We start from the raw sequence: 18,980 nt of genomic DNA, 5'->3' as shown, positions 1-18,980 counted from the left end.
GCTGTGGGTCCGGAGTCACCTGTAGGCCAGGCCAGGTTAGAATGGCAGATTTCCTTCCCTAAAAGACATTAGTGAACCAGATGGGTTTTGATGATAATGGATGATAGTTTCATTATTTACCATTACTGAGACTAGCTTTATTTTCCAGATTTTTATAGAATTTAAATGCCAACAGCTGCAATGGTGGGATTTGAACCCACATCTCCGGAGCATTAGACTTGGTCTCTGGACTGCTAGTCCAGTGACATTACGCTGCCAGCATTCACGTGTTCAAATCTGTCCATTGCCTCCCCTTCCCTATCTCTATAATATCCTCCCAATCATGCCACCTATCGCTTGTCCCTAATTCTTACCCCTTACACCCTGAACTCTTGTGCATTCCCCTTTGTTCAATACTGCCTACATTTCTATCAGCCAGTGAGAACTTGCACTCTGGTATTCTCTCTCTCAAACCCTCCAATTTCCACTGTTCCTTTGACCCTCCTTCCAATCCACTTCTTTGATTGACTTTTGGTTAGCCAATTTAATCTTTCCTTTGGCTCAACACCCATTTTCCTCAAGTGCTTCAAGTACTGTGGGTTGCTTGATTCAATGTTAAAGACACAGTGAAAATTGTAATTCAGAACAAGGCTTGTAAATGGACCTTGCCCCGTTATCGCAAGCAGTTTACTTTTACTCTGTCAAGCTGTGTGACGTGGAGAGTTTGCAGTGTATGTTTACTTTGGACCTGTGCTCAAATTCTGAACTGGCAGAACATTGATCTCGACTGAAGCTGATCAACAAGGCTAACAAATTCCCCTTCGCTTCAGGGAGCAATCAGCACAGAGATTTGCTTCATATTTAGAAGTAACTGTAATAAACAATGTTTATTGATTTCATTGTCTTGCCAGGGATTGCTCTTTGAGCAATTCTGCTGGATCACCACGATTCAGTTTAGCTTGACTGTAATTTTTGACCTACCAACTATAAAACTGAATGACAGCCTGAAGAGAATCTTAATCTCAGCTCAAGACATCAACTCTAGACTCGCTACAGGCTTCTGTTTCTATTCATGTTGTTTCAAATTGGGTCTTAGCTAAGCTTGATAATCGCATTTAGATACTTACTCTGTCCCTGACCCCGATGGCGAGGGAATACTGTGTCCCTGACCAATAGTTATCAGGTTGCGAGGGTGTGGCAGAGTTTACTGGCCCTATATGGGGTGAAACAAGAAACCCTACTGGGTTCCAAGAACAACTGAATTGGTTAATATCAACAAATGGAATTCGGGGGATATTTGAAAAACATCAAAGTGATACTGTGGATAGTGGAGTTTAGATGGGTCAAAAGAAACACTGGATTTGAACAGGCTCAGTGGGTCAAGTGGAACTCAAAGTGGGAGCTTGTGTGGGCTGAGGGAGCACTGTGGATGGTGTGGGCTGAGGGAGCACTGTGGATGGTGGGTGCTCAGTGGGCTGAGGGAGCACTGTGGATGGTGGGTGCTCAGTGGGCTGAGGGAGCACTGGATGCTGGGTGCTCAGTGGGCTGAGGGAGCACTGTGGATGTGGGTGCTCAGTGGGCTGAGGGAGCACTGTGGATGCTGGGTGCTCAGTGGGCTGAGGGAGCACTGTGGATGCTGGGTGCTCAGTGGGCTGAGGGAGCACTGTGGATGCTGGGTGCTCAGTGGGCTGAGGGAGCACTGTGGATGCTGGGTGCTCAGTGGGCTGAGGGAGCACTGTGGATGCTGGGTGCTCAGTGGGCTGAGGGAGCACTGTGGATGCTGGGTGCTCAGTGGGCTGAGGGAGCACTGTGGATGCTGGGTGCTCAGTGGGCTGAGGGAGCACTGTGGATGCTGGGTGCTCAGTGGGCTGAGGGAGCACTGTGGATGCTGGGTGCTCAGTGGGCTGAGGGAGCACTGTGGATGCTGGGTGCTCAGTGGGCTGAGGGAGCACTGTGGATGCTGGGTGCTCAGTGGGCTGAGGGAGCACTGTGGATGCTGGGTGCTCAGTGGGCTGAGGGAGCACTGTGGATGCTGGGTGCTCAGTGGGCTGAGGGAGCACTGTGGATGCTGGGTGCTCAGTGGGCTGAGGGAGCACTGTGGATGCTGGGTGCTCGATGGGTCAATGGTCCTCTACCTGTAACTCCCATTGTGCTTTTGTTTTTACAGACTTGGGAAGACCCAAGTCACACAGATGAATCAACTGGATGTCGTGGAGACAATGATCCTATCGACGTATGCGAAATTGGAACTAAGGTATTGCTTTTGTGAATGTTCCATGAGTGCATTTAGAAACATCATTGATTATAATATTGCTGCCATGTTTTGGTTATAATGCTGCCATGTTTTGATGTGGAGGAAGTCCTGTCTAATTTTGTCCTTGTCAATGCTGACTTGAAGGGTGCGGATTGAGTTCCGAAAGTGTTCTTGTCTCCATGGCAGTCTTAAAGATCCTCCCATTTAGCATGCCTTAGGCTGTTTGACTATGGGTAGCATGATAGTGGAGCTCAATCCTGTCCTTAATTCATGCCCACACTTTAGGCTGGAGATAATTGGATAGCAGTTGGGGCTGGTTTATTAGTCCAGGAGTGCTGAGGCTAACTATACCATTTGCTCTGGCAGATTTGGGCTGCCTCAGCACAGACACTGGAACACTTTGTCTGTAGTGTGAGCAGCGAGGCGCAATCCCCTCCCTATTCCTTAGTCTGTGTGGAGTGTGATTATAGGCACTGTCCACCTCACCCCCACTGCCATTTTAACCACAAGCTTTTTGATAGCGTTGGGTCACCCACAAAGAGCTGGTCAGGCCCTCGTGCATCTTCAAGTCAGGATTGATGGTGTCAGTTGGCTCATTGCACTGATGGCAGCGCTGGCATATGGTAGAAGCATAGGATCGACGTGGAAACAGGCAAACTGCTGCCAGCCAACAGTTCCTGAAATGTCACTCATCCTCTCCAGCCCAGAATGGCCACAATTGATACTGTGGAGTATTATAATCTCCATAGAGATCGATAATCCCCACAAAGCCCACACAAAGGAAACCAATACACAAGATTACACTTTTTAAAACTTTTATTGTAACAAACTAATTAAAACCAACATAATTCAAACAATTAACAGGCGAGGGATATTTCAAATAAAAGATAAAATTTCACTTTATTTGATACGACAGAGATACTCCCCACATAGTTACAAGTGCTCATGTTATTTTGCGCACAAACGTGCATCACGTGTGATCTTAGTCTTTCCAACTTTGCCTTTGTTTTGTAGTATCTCTCAATTCCCATCCAATTGTTTCAGCCCTTGAGTCACGTTCACCAGCAGTTGTATTCCATCCAAAGCCCCTGGACAGGGTTACCACTGACGAGGTGCATGTCTATGAACCCGCTCTCACTCGGGTCATGACAGTTCTGATCACATGGAATTTTTATTCTTTCATGGTGTGTGGCATCACTGGCAAGGCCAACATTTATTGCCCATCCCTAATTGCCCTTGAACTGAGTGGCTTGTCACGCCATTTCACAGGGCAGTTAAGAGCCAACCACATTGTTGTGGGCCTGGAGTCACATGTAGGCCAGACCAGGTAAGGGCAACAGATTTCCTTCCCTAAAGGACTTTAAAGAACCAGATGGGTTTTTGCAACAATTGATGATAGTTGTCATGGTCACCATTACTGAGACTAGGTTTTTTTTTTCCAATTCCAGATTATTAATTAAATTTAAATTCCACCAGCTGCTATGGTGGGATTTGAACTATTGCTCCCAGAACATTAACCTGTGCCTTTGGATTACTAATCCAGCAACATTACTACTGGGTGACCATCTCCGCACAGAGCCTCTTTTCTCCGACCCTTTTAAGTGATCTGGTGGTCTCTGGCAACACTTAAGCAGAAGCAATAGGTCTTGTCCAATCCACAATCCATCGCTCTTGATGTCTTTAGTGTACTGTCCTTTTACAGCTGTGCAACACACAGTAACACAGTCTGTGCTCTATTCCTAGAGCTATTTATTGATTTTAAACTCAGTCCTACAGTGCAGCTACTGTTTGGGGACCTATTAGCTACTCCCACCAGTGACTTTCCTTTGCTTTTTCTTATCTCCACCCAAACTGATTCTACATCTTGATCCTTCAAACCAAGCTAATTTCCAATGACTGTACTGACTGCACTGATCTCATCCTTTATTAACAGAGCCACTCACCTTTTCCTTTCTTACTGCCTTTCCAAAATGTCGAACATCCTTGAATACTCAGGTCCCAACCTTGGTCAGCTTGTAACCAGGGACAGAAATTTTGGCTCAGCAGGCGGGCGGGCACCCGACCTGCTTGAGTGTGAAATGACTCACATTGACATCGGCTGAGCGTGCTGATGTCAACGCACATTTGCACGATAGTTCAGTCAGCAGGCGCATGCCGGAGCTAGCAGCGCACCAGCCAACAATTAAAAGGCCTGTTTGGCCATTAAGTAACAATTAACTTAGGTTGGGTGGGCACCAGAGGTGGGATGAGGTTTCCAAAAGCAAATAAAGATAAAAGTTTGAAAATTGATTTAATAACATGTCCCTGCTCATGTGATGGAATCACATGAGGGGACATGTTTTATTACATTTATATTTTCTTCATTTTATTTTTTTAACAGTGCTTCACCTCCCTGAGCTCTCTGCCTCAGGGAGCTTTTCCAGCGTGCACTTGCATGCATGTGCGAACTTGCACTCTTGACCTCCTTCTCCCGCCCCCCCTCCGCCCCCCAAAAAAAAACAATACAGGCAGCACTGAGCCTTGCGTTTCATGCTGAGTGGGCCTTAATTGGCCAGCCAGCATGAAATCACAGTCCAGTGCCAATCGCGGGCGGCTTCCTGACTGCCCCTGCCAAGCCTGCCCACCAAGGGCAAAATTTTACCCCATGTTTCTGCAATAGCTGTCATATCATATTTATTTCTATTGGTGCCAACACCAAGAGTGGCTTGTTAGCACTACTATAGACTAAGCTGGGCAAGTCCTAAAGGGCATGTCTGCTAGACTGTGCCTGCGGCAGGTGGTGACGGAACCAGGAGGGAGAAACGACCTTGACCTCATCCTCACCAACCTGCCTGCCGCAGATGCATCTGTCCGTGACAGTATTGGTAAGAGTGACCACTGCACAGTCCTTATGGAAACTAAGTCCCGTCTTCCTATTGACGATACCCTCCATTGTGTTATGTGGCACTACCACTGTGCTAAGTGGGATAGATTTCGAACAGACCTAGCAACTCGAGACTGGGCAACCGTGAGATGCTGTGGGTCATCAGCAGCAGCAGAATTGTACTTGACCACTATCTGCAACCTCATGGCTCAGCATATCCTCCACTCTATCATACCACCAAGCCAGAGGATCAACCCTGGTTCAGTGAACAGAGCAGGAGGGCATGCCAGGAGCAGCTCCAGGCACACCTAAAAATGAGGTGTCAACCTGGTGAAGCTACAACACAGGACTACTTATGTGCCAAACAACATAAGCAGCAAGTGATAGACAGGCTCAAGCGATTCCATAACCAATGGATCAGATCTAAGCTCTGCAGTCATGCCAGAAATCCTGGAATTCCCTTCCTAACAGCACTTTGGGTGTACCTACACCACAAGGACTGCAGTAGTGCAAGAAGGCTGCTCACAACCACCTTCTCGAGGGCAATTAGGGATGGGTAATAATGTTGGCCTAGCCAGCGATGCCCACATCCCATGAATTAAATTTTTAAAAACTGCATCTTGTTACAAATGCTCCTAGCATTAAAATGCAGAGCTATTAATTATAACCAGAGCTTTATAAAAGTTCAGCATAACCTGCTTTTGTACTCAGTGCCTCTTTTTATGAAACCCAAGATCCCTTATGCTTTAGTAACCATTCTCTCAAAGTCCTGCCTCCTTCAAAAATTGATGCACACACACTCCGAGCTCCCTCTATCCCTGCACAATCTTTAGCTCTTTACCATTAAGTCTATATTGCCTCTCATTATCCCTTCAGTCAGACTGCATCACCTCATGCTCCTCTATTAAATTCCATCTGTCACTTGTCTGCCCATTCTGCTCGCCTCTGTCCTGGTGTGGTCGATAGCTATCATCCTTGTTTTCTACTCCAACTTTCGTATCATCGTGCCCAAATCCACCAGCCACCACCACCATCACTGTCCATTTCATTCTTTTTCTCAGCAAGCTGTTTGGAACAAAAGCTTTGAAGTTTTTCAGAGCACTTGATATTGTTTCTTCTTTTTGTTGCTTCCAGCATGGCTCCTGATTGGAGGTAATAAAAATCAATTTTAAATCAGAGTTGCTGTTTTATTTTAGGTATGTTCCAGAGGAGAAGTTATCCAGGTCAAAGTTCTGGGGACTTTGGCATTGATAGACGAGGGCGAAACTGACTGGAAAGTTATTGCAATAAACATCAAGGATCCTGAGGCAAATAGTTTTAAAAGTAAGTTTACGCAGACTGCTATCAGACTAATTCTTATGACAGTGTCTGTTAAAATTATGATCTAACACATCACAACATGCCTTATGGCATGGGAAGTGTAGCTGGCTTGACTAGAAGCCCTTACCCATGGGAAGCCCTTACCCATGGGCTGTCCAGGCTAGAGGGGATGACACACCGGCTGATTCTGCCACCACCACTCCCCACCACACCACTGGACACCAACGCAGAAGTAGTTGCATTTTTAGATTTCCTTTGCTGCTTTTAACTCCCATCATTTTTCAATGCATTTCATAGGGAGCTGTGGCGAGAGAGAGAGGTGGATTGCAGGCCCTGGTGTATTTCCAGTTTGTATATTTAGGCATTAGTCCTTATTTAAATAAACTTTGTGGCTAATTCCAGAACTAATTTCTGTAGACCTTGACCTGCCTGTTTTAATGTTGTCAGCAAATTTGAAAAGATTGCATCTGTTTTTGATGGCCATTTATTTGTGTAGATCTCAGTGTGACGCTGCTCAATTTCAATTTAATATTGCACCTCTCACAACCTGATGTTTTTGACATTGCCCCCTCAAACAAAACCAACAGAAGCCAGGTTAACTGATCATTGCATTTACTGCTGTTTGTGAGATATCTTGCACAGATTGATTGGTGCAATCATTTATGACCAGGAAATCCAGTAGCTGTTAAGTGCTCTGGGACATGCCAAGAGTGTGATTGTCTCTTGAAGTATAAGTTCTTTCTTTTTCACCTAGAAATTTTTGCATGCGATATTATGCTTTCTGCACTTGAATGATTTTACTTAACATATTACATAGAAACAGACCATTCAGTCCAGCTAGTCTGTGCTGGTGTTTGTACTCCACACGAATCTCCTCCCATCTGCCCCATCTCAACCTTTCAGCAAATCTTTTCTCTCATGTACTCATCTAACTTACTTTTGAAAGCTACTTACTACCACAGTGAGTGGTTGAGGTGAGTTCCACATTCTAACTGCTCTGAGTAAAGAAATATCTTATTATTTCTAATGAATTTGTTAGTACTGTACTGCATCTATTGTCCCAGTTTGGGATTCTTCCACAAGTGGAAACATTCTCTCTACATCTACCTTGTCCAACACATTCATAATTCAAAAGACCTTTATTAGATCATCTTGAATTTTTTCTTTTCTAAAGATAAAAGTCCCCGCCTGTTAAATCTTTCCCAGTAGATATTACATCATTCTTGTAAATCTTAATTGCATTTTCTCCAGTGCTTTTGTCCTTATAGCATGGAATCCTCTACTTTGCTGTACTCAATCTGACCAAGATTTTATACAAGTTTAACATAAATTCAAAATTAGTGAATTATACACCCCATGTTCATTTTATAAAATTAGATCCCAGTATTTTGTTAATATTTTAATTGCTTCGCTGACCTGCAATGCTGTGATGATTTGTTCATCTGTATCCTGAGGTCCTACTCCATTCAATATTTTATTTTTAATGCTGTGGGTGATCTTTCTATTTTTCCTACCAAAGTGCATCACCTCACATTTATCTATGTTAAAGTTCTTTTGCCGTTTAACTGGCCAGTCCACAAGTTATCTAGTGTCTTGTATTATATTGCATTCTCCCTCAGTGCTAGCTATGCCCCTAGTTTGATATCTGAAAATTTTGATATGAGCATGTATAAACAGGAGAAGATCCTTTGACCAATCCAGCCTGTCCCTCACAATCTACAAGCTCTCACCTCATCTGAAAAACCAGTTTAAAAACCTAGGCTAATGTGAGCTAGAACCTGGAAAATTTCTCTCCTAACCCCTGAGGTGTTTGAAACTAATCTGGGTGATCATTCTGACCTGATTAACATCATACAGCAATTAAGCTTGTACAAGACAGTTCCTATCCCAGTCAGGAACAGGTCTAGCTCTCCCTTGAAAGATTTCAGCAAATCATGGTTTGCTACATGAGGTGGCAACCACAGTCCTCTGGGAAAAGAACTGGAGTTTCGTGGTCTCAAATTTCCAAAGCCTCACTCCCAATGAGGAGACCCAAAAAGTGGACATAGTATTCCAAGTGAGGCCGAACCAAGGTTTTGTAGTAGGACAAGGTATACTTTGACTTGTCAATCTGTTGGCTTTGCTGCCTCTTTACAACCTTGTTCGTGAACTTTTAGAGATTGATGGATTAACATATGGATATCTTTCTCCACTAGCTATAGTTTTTTATCCCTGAAGGTTGTATTTAAGTTCATCATGCATAATCCTACACTTTCCTAAGTTAATCACCATTTTTTGGTCATGAGCCAAATCCTAGTGTGATGAGATCTGTCGGTAGTACTCAAACATTCTCACAATCCTGACTTTAACACACATGACACACACACAGACAAATTTACAGAGTATTCGCTGAACACCTAAATCTAGATCATTAACAAACATTGAGGGCAACAGTCTGTTTTGTGGGGTTAGTTAAGGAGATGTTTAAGCCATTTATTTGAACGTTGGACACTTGATGTATTCTGATGAGCATACTAAGGCCAAAAAATCCACCCAACTTAGCAACAATTTTGTTTTTCTTAATTAGATATTGATGACGTGAGACGGTTGAAACCAGGATATCTGGAAGCCACAGTAGATTGGTTCAGACGATACAAGGTGCCCGATGGAAAACCTGAAAACCACTTTGCATTCAACAGCGAATTCAAGGACAAGGTATCTTGGCCGATACCATGAAGCCTTTAAAAGCTCCTTTTCATCGAGCCCTCAATTAGTGCACTGTTTCCTAAAGAGGTCCAACACTGACTTGGCAAATATTTAATTATGACAACTTACTGTGCAGTGCCTTCAACAAAAACCTCAGTCTACTCGCAGATGGAAGGCACAGATCCAGCATTAGAGGGGGGAGGATTTAAGATCAAAGTGGAGGAGAAGAGGAACTAGGAGAAAGGGGGGAAGGGGATTCGGTGAGGGAGGGGATGAGGGGGAGGGTGTTTAGCAGAAGGTGAGAAAAATGTCTGCCTGTCCTCAAAAGAACCCACCCTTAACCATTCTGTAACAGAAACAAAAATACCTGGAAAAACTCAGCAGGTCTAACAGCATCTGTGGAGAGGAATACAGTTATTGTTTCGAGTCCGAATGACTCTTCATCAGAACTAAGAAATATAGAAATAAGATGGAATATAAGCTGGTTGAAGGAGGGTGCGACAGCTAGAGCTGGATAGAGGGCCAGTGATAGGGGAGGCAAAGAAGAGATTGCCAGAGATGTCATAGACATAGACAAAGGGGTGTTGACGCTGGTGATATTAGCTGAGGAATGACATTAAGGGTAGAAAGAAGGACACGCAAGTGACAGATAGCCCTATTGGGGGTGGGGTGGGAGGAAGGGATCAAAATAAGCGAAAAGGTAGAGATACAGTGGGGGGTGTTCAAAAAGGAAATGGAGAGGGTACAAGCTCAACACGTTCCCTCTAAGGTGATAGGAAGGAGTAACAAGCCCAGAGAACCATGGATGACCAGAGATATTCAGGTTACGATAAAAAGGAAAAGAGAGGCTTTTAACAGGTTCAAGGGAAACAAGTCAGCAGAGGCATTAGTGGAGTACAGACAGTGCAGGGTGGAGCTTTAGAAAGCAATTAGGAGAGCAAATAGGGGATATGAGAAAGCTCTGACTGGTAAAAGTAGGGAAAATGCCAAGATATTCTATAAATATATCAATGAGAAGAGAATAACCAGGGAAAGAATAGGGACCAAGGGGGCAATCTATGGGTGGAGCCAGAGGACATCGCTAGAGTGTTGAATGAATACTTCACATCCATCTTCACCCAAGAGAATGAGGATGAAGGTATGGAACTCGGGGAGAGCGACTGCGAGGTTCTTAAGCAATTTGATATAGAGAGTGACAAGGTATTGGAGGTGTTGGCAGGCTTAAAAGTGGACACTCTCCAGGTCCAGATGATTTGTGTCCCAGACTGCTGAGGGAGGCAAGGGAGGAGATCGCAGGTGCTCTGACTCAAATTTTTAATTCCTCTCTGGCCACGGGGGAGATACCAGAGGACTGGAGAACAGCTAATGTGATTCAAAACAAAAACTCAGCAAGTCTGGCAGCATGAAATGTTGCTTCGCTTGAAAGGAGTGTTTGGGCCCTTGGTCGGTGAGGAGAGGGGAAGTAAAGGGGCAGGTGTTGCACCTTCTGCGGTTGCATGGGAAGGTGCTGTGGGAGGGGTTTGAGGTGTAGGGAGTGATGGAGGAGTGTACTAGGGTGTCCCGGAGGGAACGATCCCTGTGGAATGCCGCCGGGGGGTGAAGGGAAGATGTGTTTGGTGGCGGCATCATGCTGGAGTTGGCGGAAATGGCGGAGGCTGATCCTTTGAATGTGGAGGCTGATGGGGTGATAAGTGAGGATAAGGGGGACCCTATCATGGTTCTGGGAGGGAGAGGAAGGTATGAGGGCGGATACATGGGAGATGGGCCATCTCCCATCTCATGGGTCATTTCTATATTTCTTAGTTCTGATGAAGAGTTAACTGGACTCGGAATGTTAACTGTATTCCTCTCTACAGATGCTGTCAGACCTGCTGAGTTTTTCCAGGTGTTTTTGTTTCAGATTTCCAGCATCCGCAGTATTTTGCTTTTATCTTAACCATTCTGTCCTGTGAATGACTACTGAATCTCAAATCTTAGCAGCCAAAGCTTCTTGCAGCTTCTCCTGTGCCTTAGCCCTGTCTCACTATTCTCTCTTCATATTCTTTGAGCTCATCATCCATCAGACCCACCTTGCACACTCTGGACACACCTTCACCAAACTGCTGACCACCCAACTACCCTTCCTGGTCCTCGGGCTAACTAACTTTGTAAATGGTTTGCTGTCTTCGGATACAGTTCTTCCCATTTTCAAAACTACTTTCATAGCCCCCTCTTCAAATAAACCACCATACTGCCCTTGCAAACTACTGGCCCATCTATGAATATAGGAACAGGAGTAGGCCATTTAGCCCAATCAAGCCCTGTTCCACCAATTCACACCTTAACGTTCTGAATTCCAGGGTTTCTATAATCTCTCCTCCCAAGTTAACCCTTGGAGTCCAGGTGCCATTTAGGTAAATCTACACTGACTTCTCAAAGGCCAGTAAATCCTCCTTCGGGTGTGGTGCCCTTTCTCATACATTTTTTTAAAAAGTGTTTTGTAATGATTTTGATATCCTTTGCAAGTTTATTTTCATGCTCCCTTTTTAAAGCTCTTAATATCTGTTTTGTCATTCTTTGTTTTTTGCAAGCTTCCATGTTGCCAGGATCTATGTTTTTCTTTGCTCTTTTGTACGCTTTAATTTTAGTTTTATGTTGTCTCTTACCTCTTTAGTTATCCATGGCTGTTTCTTCGGTAATCCCTTTAGGGATATAAACATTTTCTGAATCATAGTAAATTCTTTTTTAAATACATCCCACTGTCATTCTGTCATTTTACCCATTAACAGATTTTCCCAACTTACTGTGGGCAGCCCCTGTTTCATCCTATTGAAGTCAGCCTTATCTAAATCTAGACATGTTATCACCTTCCAAATTGATGTCCATTTTCCCACAACTCCAGGCTTGAACCTTGCCAATCTACTTTCGCCCCACCACAGTATTGACCTACCATGGTTTGCCACACCATCCTCCTTTAACAAGATGAGACTGCCCTTGCCTAATCCCAGTCTCACATATCCACTCAAAAAGATACACCCCATATGCCTGTACAGTGTAACTTGAGTCTCCGAAGATTTATCTTTAGTGCTCTCCTCTTCATCTACTTGGATGTTTGACACCCAGCCCTGGATAGCTGCATGTTCCTTCATTTAAACAGTGGGAAGATTGAAACCATTAGGTTTTGGTCCCGACCAACGTGGTTCTAATTTTGTTTTGGAGTATACCAGTAATTTGTTTAAATGACTAAATCTTGAAATGTTTTTGCGCAGCCACACACAAGGTATTTAAACGGGCCGATATGTGAGTGGCCTATGCTGAAACTTACAGGTTGTTGCACAGCCGTGAAGCTTAAGAGGGAACATTGTTCCCCACCACAAACTGTAGAGCCATTGACTCCATCCTACTTCCTGGTAGCTTGTCTCAGGGGGACCCGCACTATTTGAACCTTTGTGTCCTATTTGAAGCTGAACAGAGATTTTAATCCTATATTGCAAATACCCACTAGTTCCACTTCAACATCACCTCTTGCACCCCTGCTTTGGCTTCTTCACTGCTGAATCTACCCTCATTAATGTCTTCAGCAGCACAAATTAGCCAACAGGTATAAGTCCTTCATTCTTGACAATTCCAGTGTTCTGGCCAGCTTAACATCTTTAATGCTCCACAAATTTCAGCTCGTACAGAAGTTTGCTGTCCCTATCAGGTTATACTTGCCCAGCACCATGACCTGAATCCCCATGTGATCTAACCTCTGCGAGGACTTCCAGCCTCAGGACACAATTGGTTCATGCCACAACTGTCTGTTTTTATGATCTGGCACCCTTCCATCGTTAGCACCTCATCTGGAACAACCTCCCTAAACATCAGCACCTCACTTTTCGCCTCCTTTAAGAAAATTCTTAAAACCCACCTTTTTGGCCAAGCTTTTGGTCATCCTTCTCCATGCCACCCCCCCCACTCTCCGCTGGCCCTCAGCACCGCACCCCCGGGCACCTCAGTGCTGCCCTGCACCCACTACCCCACCCTTGTATGCATGGAGAATAAGAAAAAGCTGGTCTCTGCATTGCCTGCTGGTGACAGCAGTTCATTAAAGCTGATTCATAAGAATGTAAGAAAAGGAACAGTAGACCATAGGAGTGGACCATTCGACCCCTTGTGCCTGCTCTGCCATTCAATAAGATCACGGCTGATCTTCTTGTGATTCGCATTCCACTTTCCCATCTACCCCTGATAACCTTAGATTCTTGTTTGGCAAGGGAATCAATCTACCACTGCCTTAAAAATAATCAATGACCCTGCCTCCACCACCTTCTGAGGCAGAGAATTCCCAAGTCGCACAATCCTCTGAGAGAAAAAATTTCTACTCATTTCTGCCCTAAAAGGGCAAACCCCAATTTTAAAACAGTGCCCCCTAATTCTGGACTCGCCCACGAAAGGAAACACCCTTTTGATGTCCACCTTGTCAAGGCTGTTCAGGATCTTGTATACTATATCAAATCACCCCTCACTCTTCTGAGCTCCAGTGAAAACAAGCCCAATCTGTCTAACCTTTCCTCATAAGACAACCCACTCATTCCAGGAGTCAATCTAGTAAACCTCCTTTGAACTGCCTGCAATGTATTTACATCCGGAGACCAAAACCGCACACAGTATTTGAGGTACAGTCTCACCAATGCCCTGTATAACTGAAACATATATTTACTTTTATGTTCAATCCTTCTCATAATAAAGGATAGCATTCCATTAATTACCTTAATTACTTGTTGAGCTTGCATGCTAACTTTTTGTGACTCATGTACTGGAATACCTCGATCCCTCTGCATCTCAGAATTATGCGGCTGTTCTTCGTTTAAGTAATAGTCTGCTTTTTTTGTCCGTCCTGCCAAAGTAAACAACTTCACATTTTCCCACATTAAACTCTACTTGCCAGATCTTTGCCTACTCACTCAACCTATCTATATCCATCTGCAACCTCCTTAAGTCCTCTTCACAGCATACTTTCCTAGCTATCTTTGTGTCATCTGTAAATTTTGCTACCATTTCTTCACTCCCCTCCTCTAAGTCACTGATGTAAAAAGTTGAGGCCCCAGTACAGACCCCAGTGGGACTCCCATTCGTCACATCCTGCCAATCAGAAAAAGACCTATTTATGCATACTCTGTTTTCTGTCAGCCAATCTTCTATCCATGCTAATATGTTACCCACTACACCATGCGCTTTTATTTTCTGTAATAATCTTTGCTGTGGCATCTTATCAAACGCCTTCTGGAAATCAAAGTGCAGGCTCCCCTTTATCTTCTGCGCATGTTACTCCTTAAAAAAAACTCCAATAAATTGGTTAAACATGATTTTCCTTTCACAAAAACATGCTGACTCTTCCCTATTGCCTTGAGCTCTTCTAAAGTGCCCAGCTATAATCACCTCAGTGATCGATTCTAATAACTTCCCCACGACAGATGTCAAGCTAACTGGCCTATAGTTTCCTGTTTTCTGCCTCCCTCGCTTCTTGAATAGAGGGGTCATATTTGCTACTTTCCAATCTGATGGAATCTTTCCAGAATCTAATTTTGGAAAATTAACACCGACTACCTCATTAGCCACCTATTTTGAGACCCTAGGATGTAGTCCATCGGGACCCGGAGACTTGCCAGCCTGCAGCTCCATCAATTTGCTCAGTACCATTTCCCTAGTGATTCCGGTTTCATCAAGTTCATTTCTCCCGTTCACCTCCTGATTTGCAGATGTTACTGGAATGTTTTTTGTATCCTCTATAGTGAACACAGAAGCAAATAATTTGTTCATTTCTTCTGCCATTTACTTATTATCTACTATTAACTCCCCACTGTAACTCTCTAGAGGACCAACTTTACTTACTCTTTTCCTTTTTAAATTCCTGTAGAAACTCTTGCTATTCGTTTTTACATTTCTAGCTAGTTTCCTCTCAACTCTTAATTTCTTTCTCCTGATTAACCTTTTTCATTCTCTGCCATTCTTTATATTTTGTCCAATCTTCTGTCCTGCCACTCATCTTTGCGGAGTTGTATTCTTAAGTTTGACACTTTCCTTGACATCTTTAGTTAACCACGGATGGTGGATCCTCCTCTTAGAATTTTTCTTTATGGTGGAAATATACTTATTCCGAGTATTCTGAAATATCTCCTTAAATGTCTGCCATGCCTTCTCTATTGATCTATCTTCAAGCCTAGTTTCCCAGATCACTTCAGCTGGCTCAGCTTTCATCCCCACAATAGTTACCCTTATTTAAGTTTACAATACCAGTCTTAGAACCGCTCTTCTCCCTTTCAAACTAGATGTAAAATTCAATCATATTGGGGTCACTGCTACCTAGGGTGCCTTTACTCTGAGACTGTTAATTAATCCAGTCACGTTACACAATACCAAGTCGAATATAACCTGCTCTCTGATTGGTTCCAGAATATGGCACTCGAAGAAACTATCTTGAAAGCATTCTAAGAATTCCTCATTCAGGCTACTACTGCCAATCTGATTTTTCCAGTTTATGTGTAGATTAAATAACCCATGATTATTGCCGCCACTTTATCACAAGCACGCAATATTTTCTCTTGAATACTTTGTCCTACACTGTGGCTATTGTTCGGGGGCCTGTAGACCACTCCCACTAATGACTTTTTTCCCCCTACTATTCCTCATCTCCACCCAAACCGATTCTACATCCTGATCTCCTGAACCAAAGTCATCTCTAACTATTGCACCAATGCCCTCTCTGATTAACAGTGCTACCCCTCCACCTTTACCTAGCTTCCTATTCTTCTTGAATGTCATGTACCCTTCAATATTGCAGCCACGTCTCCATAATTGCTATCAGATCATATTTATTTATTTCACTGTGGACCAACAATTTATTTACTTTGTTATGAATGCTACGTGCATTCAGATAAAGTTTTCAGTTTTGTCTTTTTGTTACCCTTGTAACATTTAGTCTTGACTGTTGATGTATTCTTAGGTTTTTTTCTCTCTGTCCCTTTCTGCCATTCTCTGGCCCTCATTTTGCATATTATAATTTTGCTCTCCTGCCTTATCTCTACACCTTGAATTGCTTCCTCTGCCTAAACTTGAGATCTCACCCCTCTTGTTTAGTTTAAAGCCCTCTCTACTTTCCTAGTTATGCGATTTGCAAGGACACTCGTCCCAGCACTGTTAAGGTGTAAACCGTCCCAACGGTACATCCCCTGCTTTCCCTAGAACTGATTGCCTGTGCCCCACAATCCAGAACCCACATCTCCTTCACCAGTCTTTGAGCCATGCATTCGTGTCTCTAATCTTATTTGCCCTATGCCAATTTGCATGTGGTTCAGATAATAATCCAGAGATTATTACTTTTGAGGTTGTGTTTCTTAATTTAGTACTTAGCTCCTCATACTGACTTTGCAGAACCTCTTTCCTAGTTCTGCCTATTGCATTGGCACCTATATGGACCACGACAACTGGATCTTCCCCCTCCAACTACAAGTTCCTCTCCAGCCCTGAGCAGATGTCCAGAACCCTGACAGCGGGCAGGCAACATAGCCGTCTGGACTCTCACTCTTTGCTGCAGAGACCAGTGTCAATCCCCCTCGCTATACTGTCCCCTATTACCACTGCTCCTCCACCCCCCGCCCACCCTGCTTGAATGGCTTCCTGTACCACGATGCCATGGCCAGCCAGCTCATCCACTTTGCAACCTTTGCTTTCATCCACACAGGTTGTGAGCACCTCAAGCCTATTTGACAATTGCTAAGTCTGAGCCTCCTCCACTATTGTTTGCTCGGTCTCATTACCTGCCTCACTGACAGTCACATGCCCCTGTCCCTCACTGCTGACCAAAACAGATGACCCTATTCTAAGAGGTATGACTGTCTTCTGGAACAAAGTATCCAGTTATTTCTCCCCCTCCCTTATGTTACACAGTGTTTGCATTTCGACTTCCAGATCAGTAATCCTGATCCAGAATTCCTTAAGCTGCTTACACTGCCTGCAGACATGTTTGTAAGTTCACCTTGGCATCCAAAAGCTCCCACGTTTCACAGCTGCAACATAATACCTGTCCCGCCATTGTTACTTATGTAATTTACTTTTAATTACTTTCTTCCTATGTATGCTATGTATGATAATGTGGTAAATTGGATCAGCAAGTTTGCTGATGACATTAAGATTGGAGGCGTTGAGGACAGCGAGGAAGGCTTTCAAAGCTTGCAGAGAGATCTGGACCAGCTGGAAAAATGGGCCAGAAAATGGCAGATGGAATTTAACGCGGAAAAGTGTGAGGTGTTACATTTTGGAAGGTCAAACCAAGGTAGGACATGCACAGTAAATGGTAAGGCACTGAGGAGTGCGGAGGAACAAAGGGATCTGGGAGTTCAGATACGTAGTTCCCTGAAAGTGGAGTCATAGGTAGACAAGGTTGTAAAGAAAGCTTTTGGCATACTGGCCTTCATAAATCAAAATATTGAGTATAGGAGTTGGGATGTTATGGTGAGGTTGTATAAGACATTGGTGAGGCCGACTTTGGAGTATTGTGTGTAGTTCTGGTCGCCTAACTACAGGAAGGATATTAGTAAGATTGAGAGAGTGCAGAGAAGATTTACTAGGATGTTGCCAGGTCTTAAGGAGTTGAGTTACAGTGAAAGATTAAACAGGTTAGGACTTTATTCCTTGAAGCGTGGAAGAATGAAGGGAGATATGATAGAAGTTTACAAAATTATGAGGGGTATAGACAGAGTAAATGCAAGTAGGCTCTTTCCACTTAGATTAGGAGAAGTAAACATGAGAGAACATGGCTTTAGGGTGAAAAGGGAAAGGTTCAGGGGGAACGTTAGGGGGAACTTCTTCACTCAGAGAGTGGCGAGAGTGTGGAACGAGCTGCCACCTGACGTAAATGTGGGCTCACTCTTAAGTTTTAAGAATAAATTGGATAGATACATGAATGGGAGAGGTCTGGAGGGTTATGGACTAGGTGCAGGTCAGTGGGACTAGCGGAATAATATTTTGGCACAGACTAGAAGGGCCGAATGGCCTGTTTTCTGTGCTGTAGTGTTCTATGGTTCTATGCTACAATTTACTGTGTTTATTGAATGCTAGTACCACTGACAGCTAAGGTTATATATTTCTTAACTACAAGGTATGTCTTTGTGCTCTTTTATCCTGTGTCTTCGCTCTCCTCGCGCTCTTTTATCCTGTGTCTCCACCACTCTCCTCGCGCTCTTTTATCCTGTGAATCCGCCGCTCTCCTTGCGCTCTTTAATCCTGTGTCTCTGCTCTCCTCATGCTCTTTTATCCTGTGTCTCTGATCTCCACGCGCTCTTTTATCCTGTGTCTCTGCCGCTCTCCTTGCTTTCTTTTATCCTGTGTCTCTGCCGCTGTCCTTGCGCTCTTTTATCCTGTGTCTCTGCCGCTCTCCTTGCTTTCTTTTATCCTGTGTCTCTGCTGCTGTCCTTACGCTCTTTTATCCTTATTCTTGAGGATAATTGGGAGGATTATGCTCCAAATTGTCCGTCTTCCTTACTACTCAATGCTATTTAAAAAAAACAGTTAGCTGTTAGTCTTGTATAAAGCTTGATAATCTTGTTCTTGTTGGCTAATTTGTGCTGCTGAAGATTAATGCATTGCTTTCTTGTCTTTAATTTTTTTGATGCACTGCCCTTTGAAGACTGGCGCAGTTCTCCTGTGTTCCAATGTTAATTCAATGGGCTGTGTTTCTTGCCAGTTTTCTGTTCTCCATTCTCCTAGATGATCTTTAGCATTTGACTGACTTTTCAGGTTTCTATACCGATAACAAGAGATTCATTGCTTGCAGGATTTTGCCATTCAGGCGATCAAAAGCACGCACAATTTCTGGAAGGATCTGATAATGAAGAAATCCTCGGTGGGAGGAATTAACTG

At 43.8% G+C, this 18,980-nt stretch overlaps 1 protein-coding gene across 2 annotated transcripts in view; it reads left to right on the top strand.

Annotated features, from left to right (window-relative positions):
• The window catches only part of LOC121289867 (inorganic pyrophosphatase-like), a 55,032-nt gene that overhangs the window by 17,081 nt on the left and 18,971 nt on the right, over positions 1-18,980 (top strand). For both annotated transcript variants that reach the window (XM_041209777.1, XM_041209778.1), the window contains 4 exons: positions 2,147-2,233; positions 6,293-6,419; positions 8,983-9,110; positions 18,895-18,980. In XM_041209777.1, coding sequence (XP_041065711.1) covers positions 2,147-2,233; positions 6,293-6,419; positions 8,983-9,110; positions 18,895-18,980 — 428 coding nt within the window. The remainder of the gene's footprint in view (positions 1-2,146; positions 2,234-6,292; positions 6,420-8,982; positions 9,111-18,894) is intronic.

This window comes from Carcharodon carcharias, chromosome 17 (assembly GCF_017639515.1).
Source record: "Carcharodon carcharias isolate sCarCar2 chromosome 17, sCarCar2.pri, whole genome shotgun sequence".
Classification (NCBI taxonomy): Eukaryota; Metazoa; Chordata; class Chondrichthyes; order Lamniformes; family Lamnidae; genus Carcharodon; species Carcharodon carcharias.
This window is presented reverse-complemented; position numbering and strand designations above follow the sequence as displayed.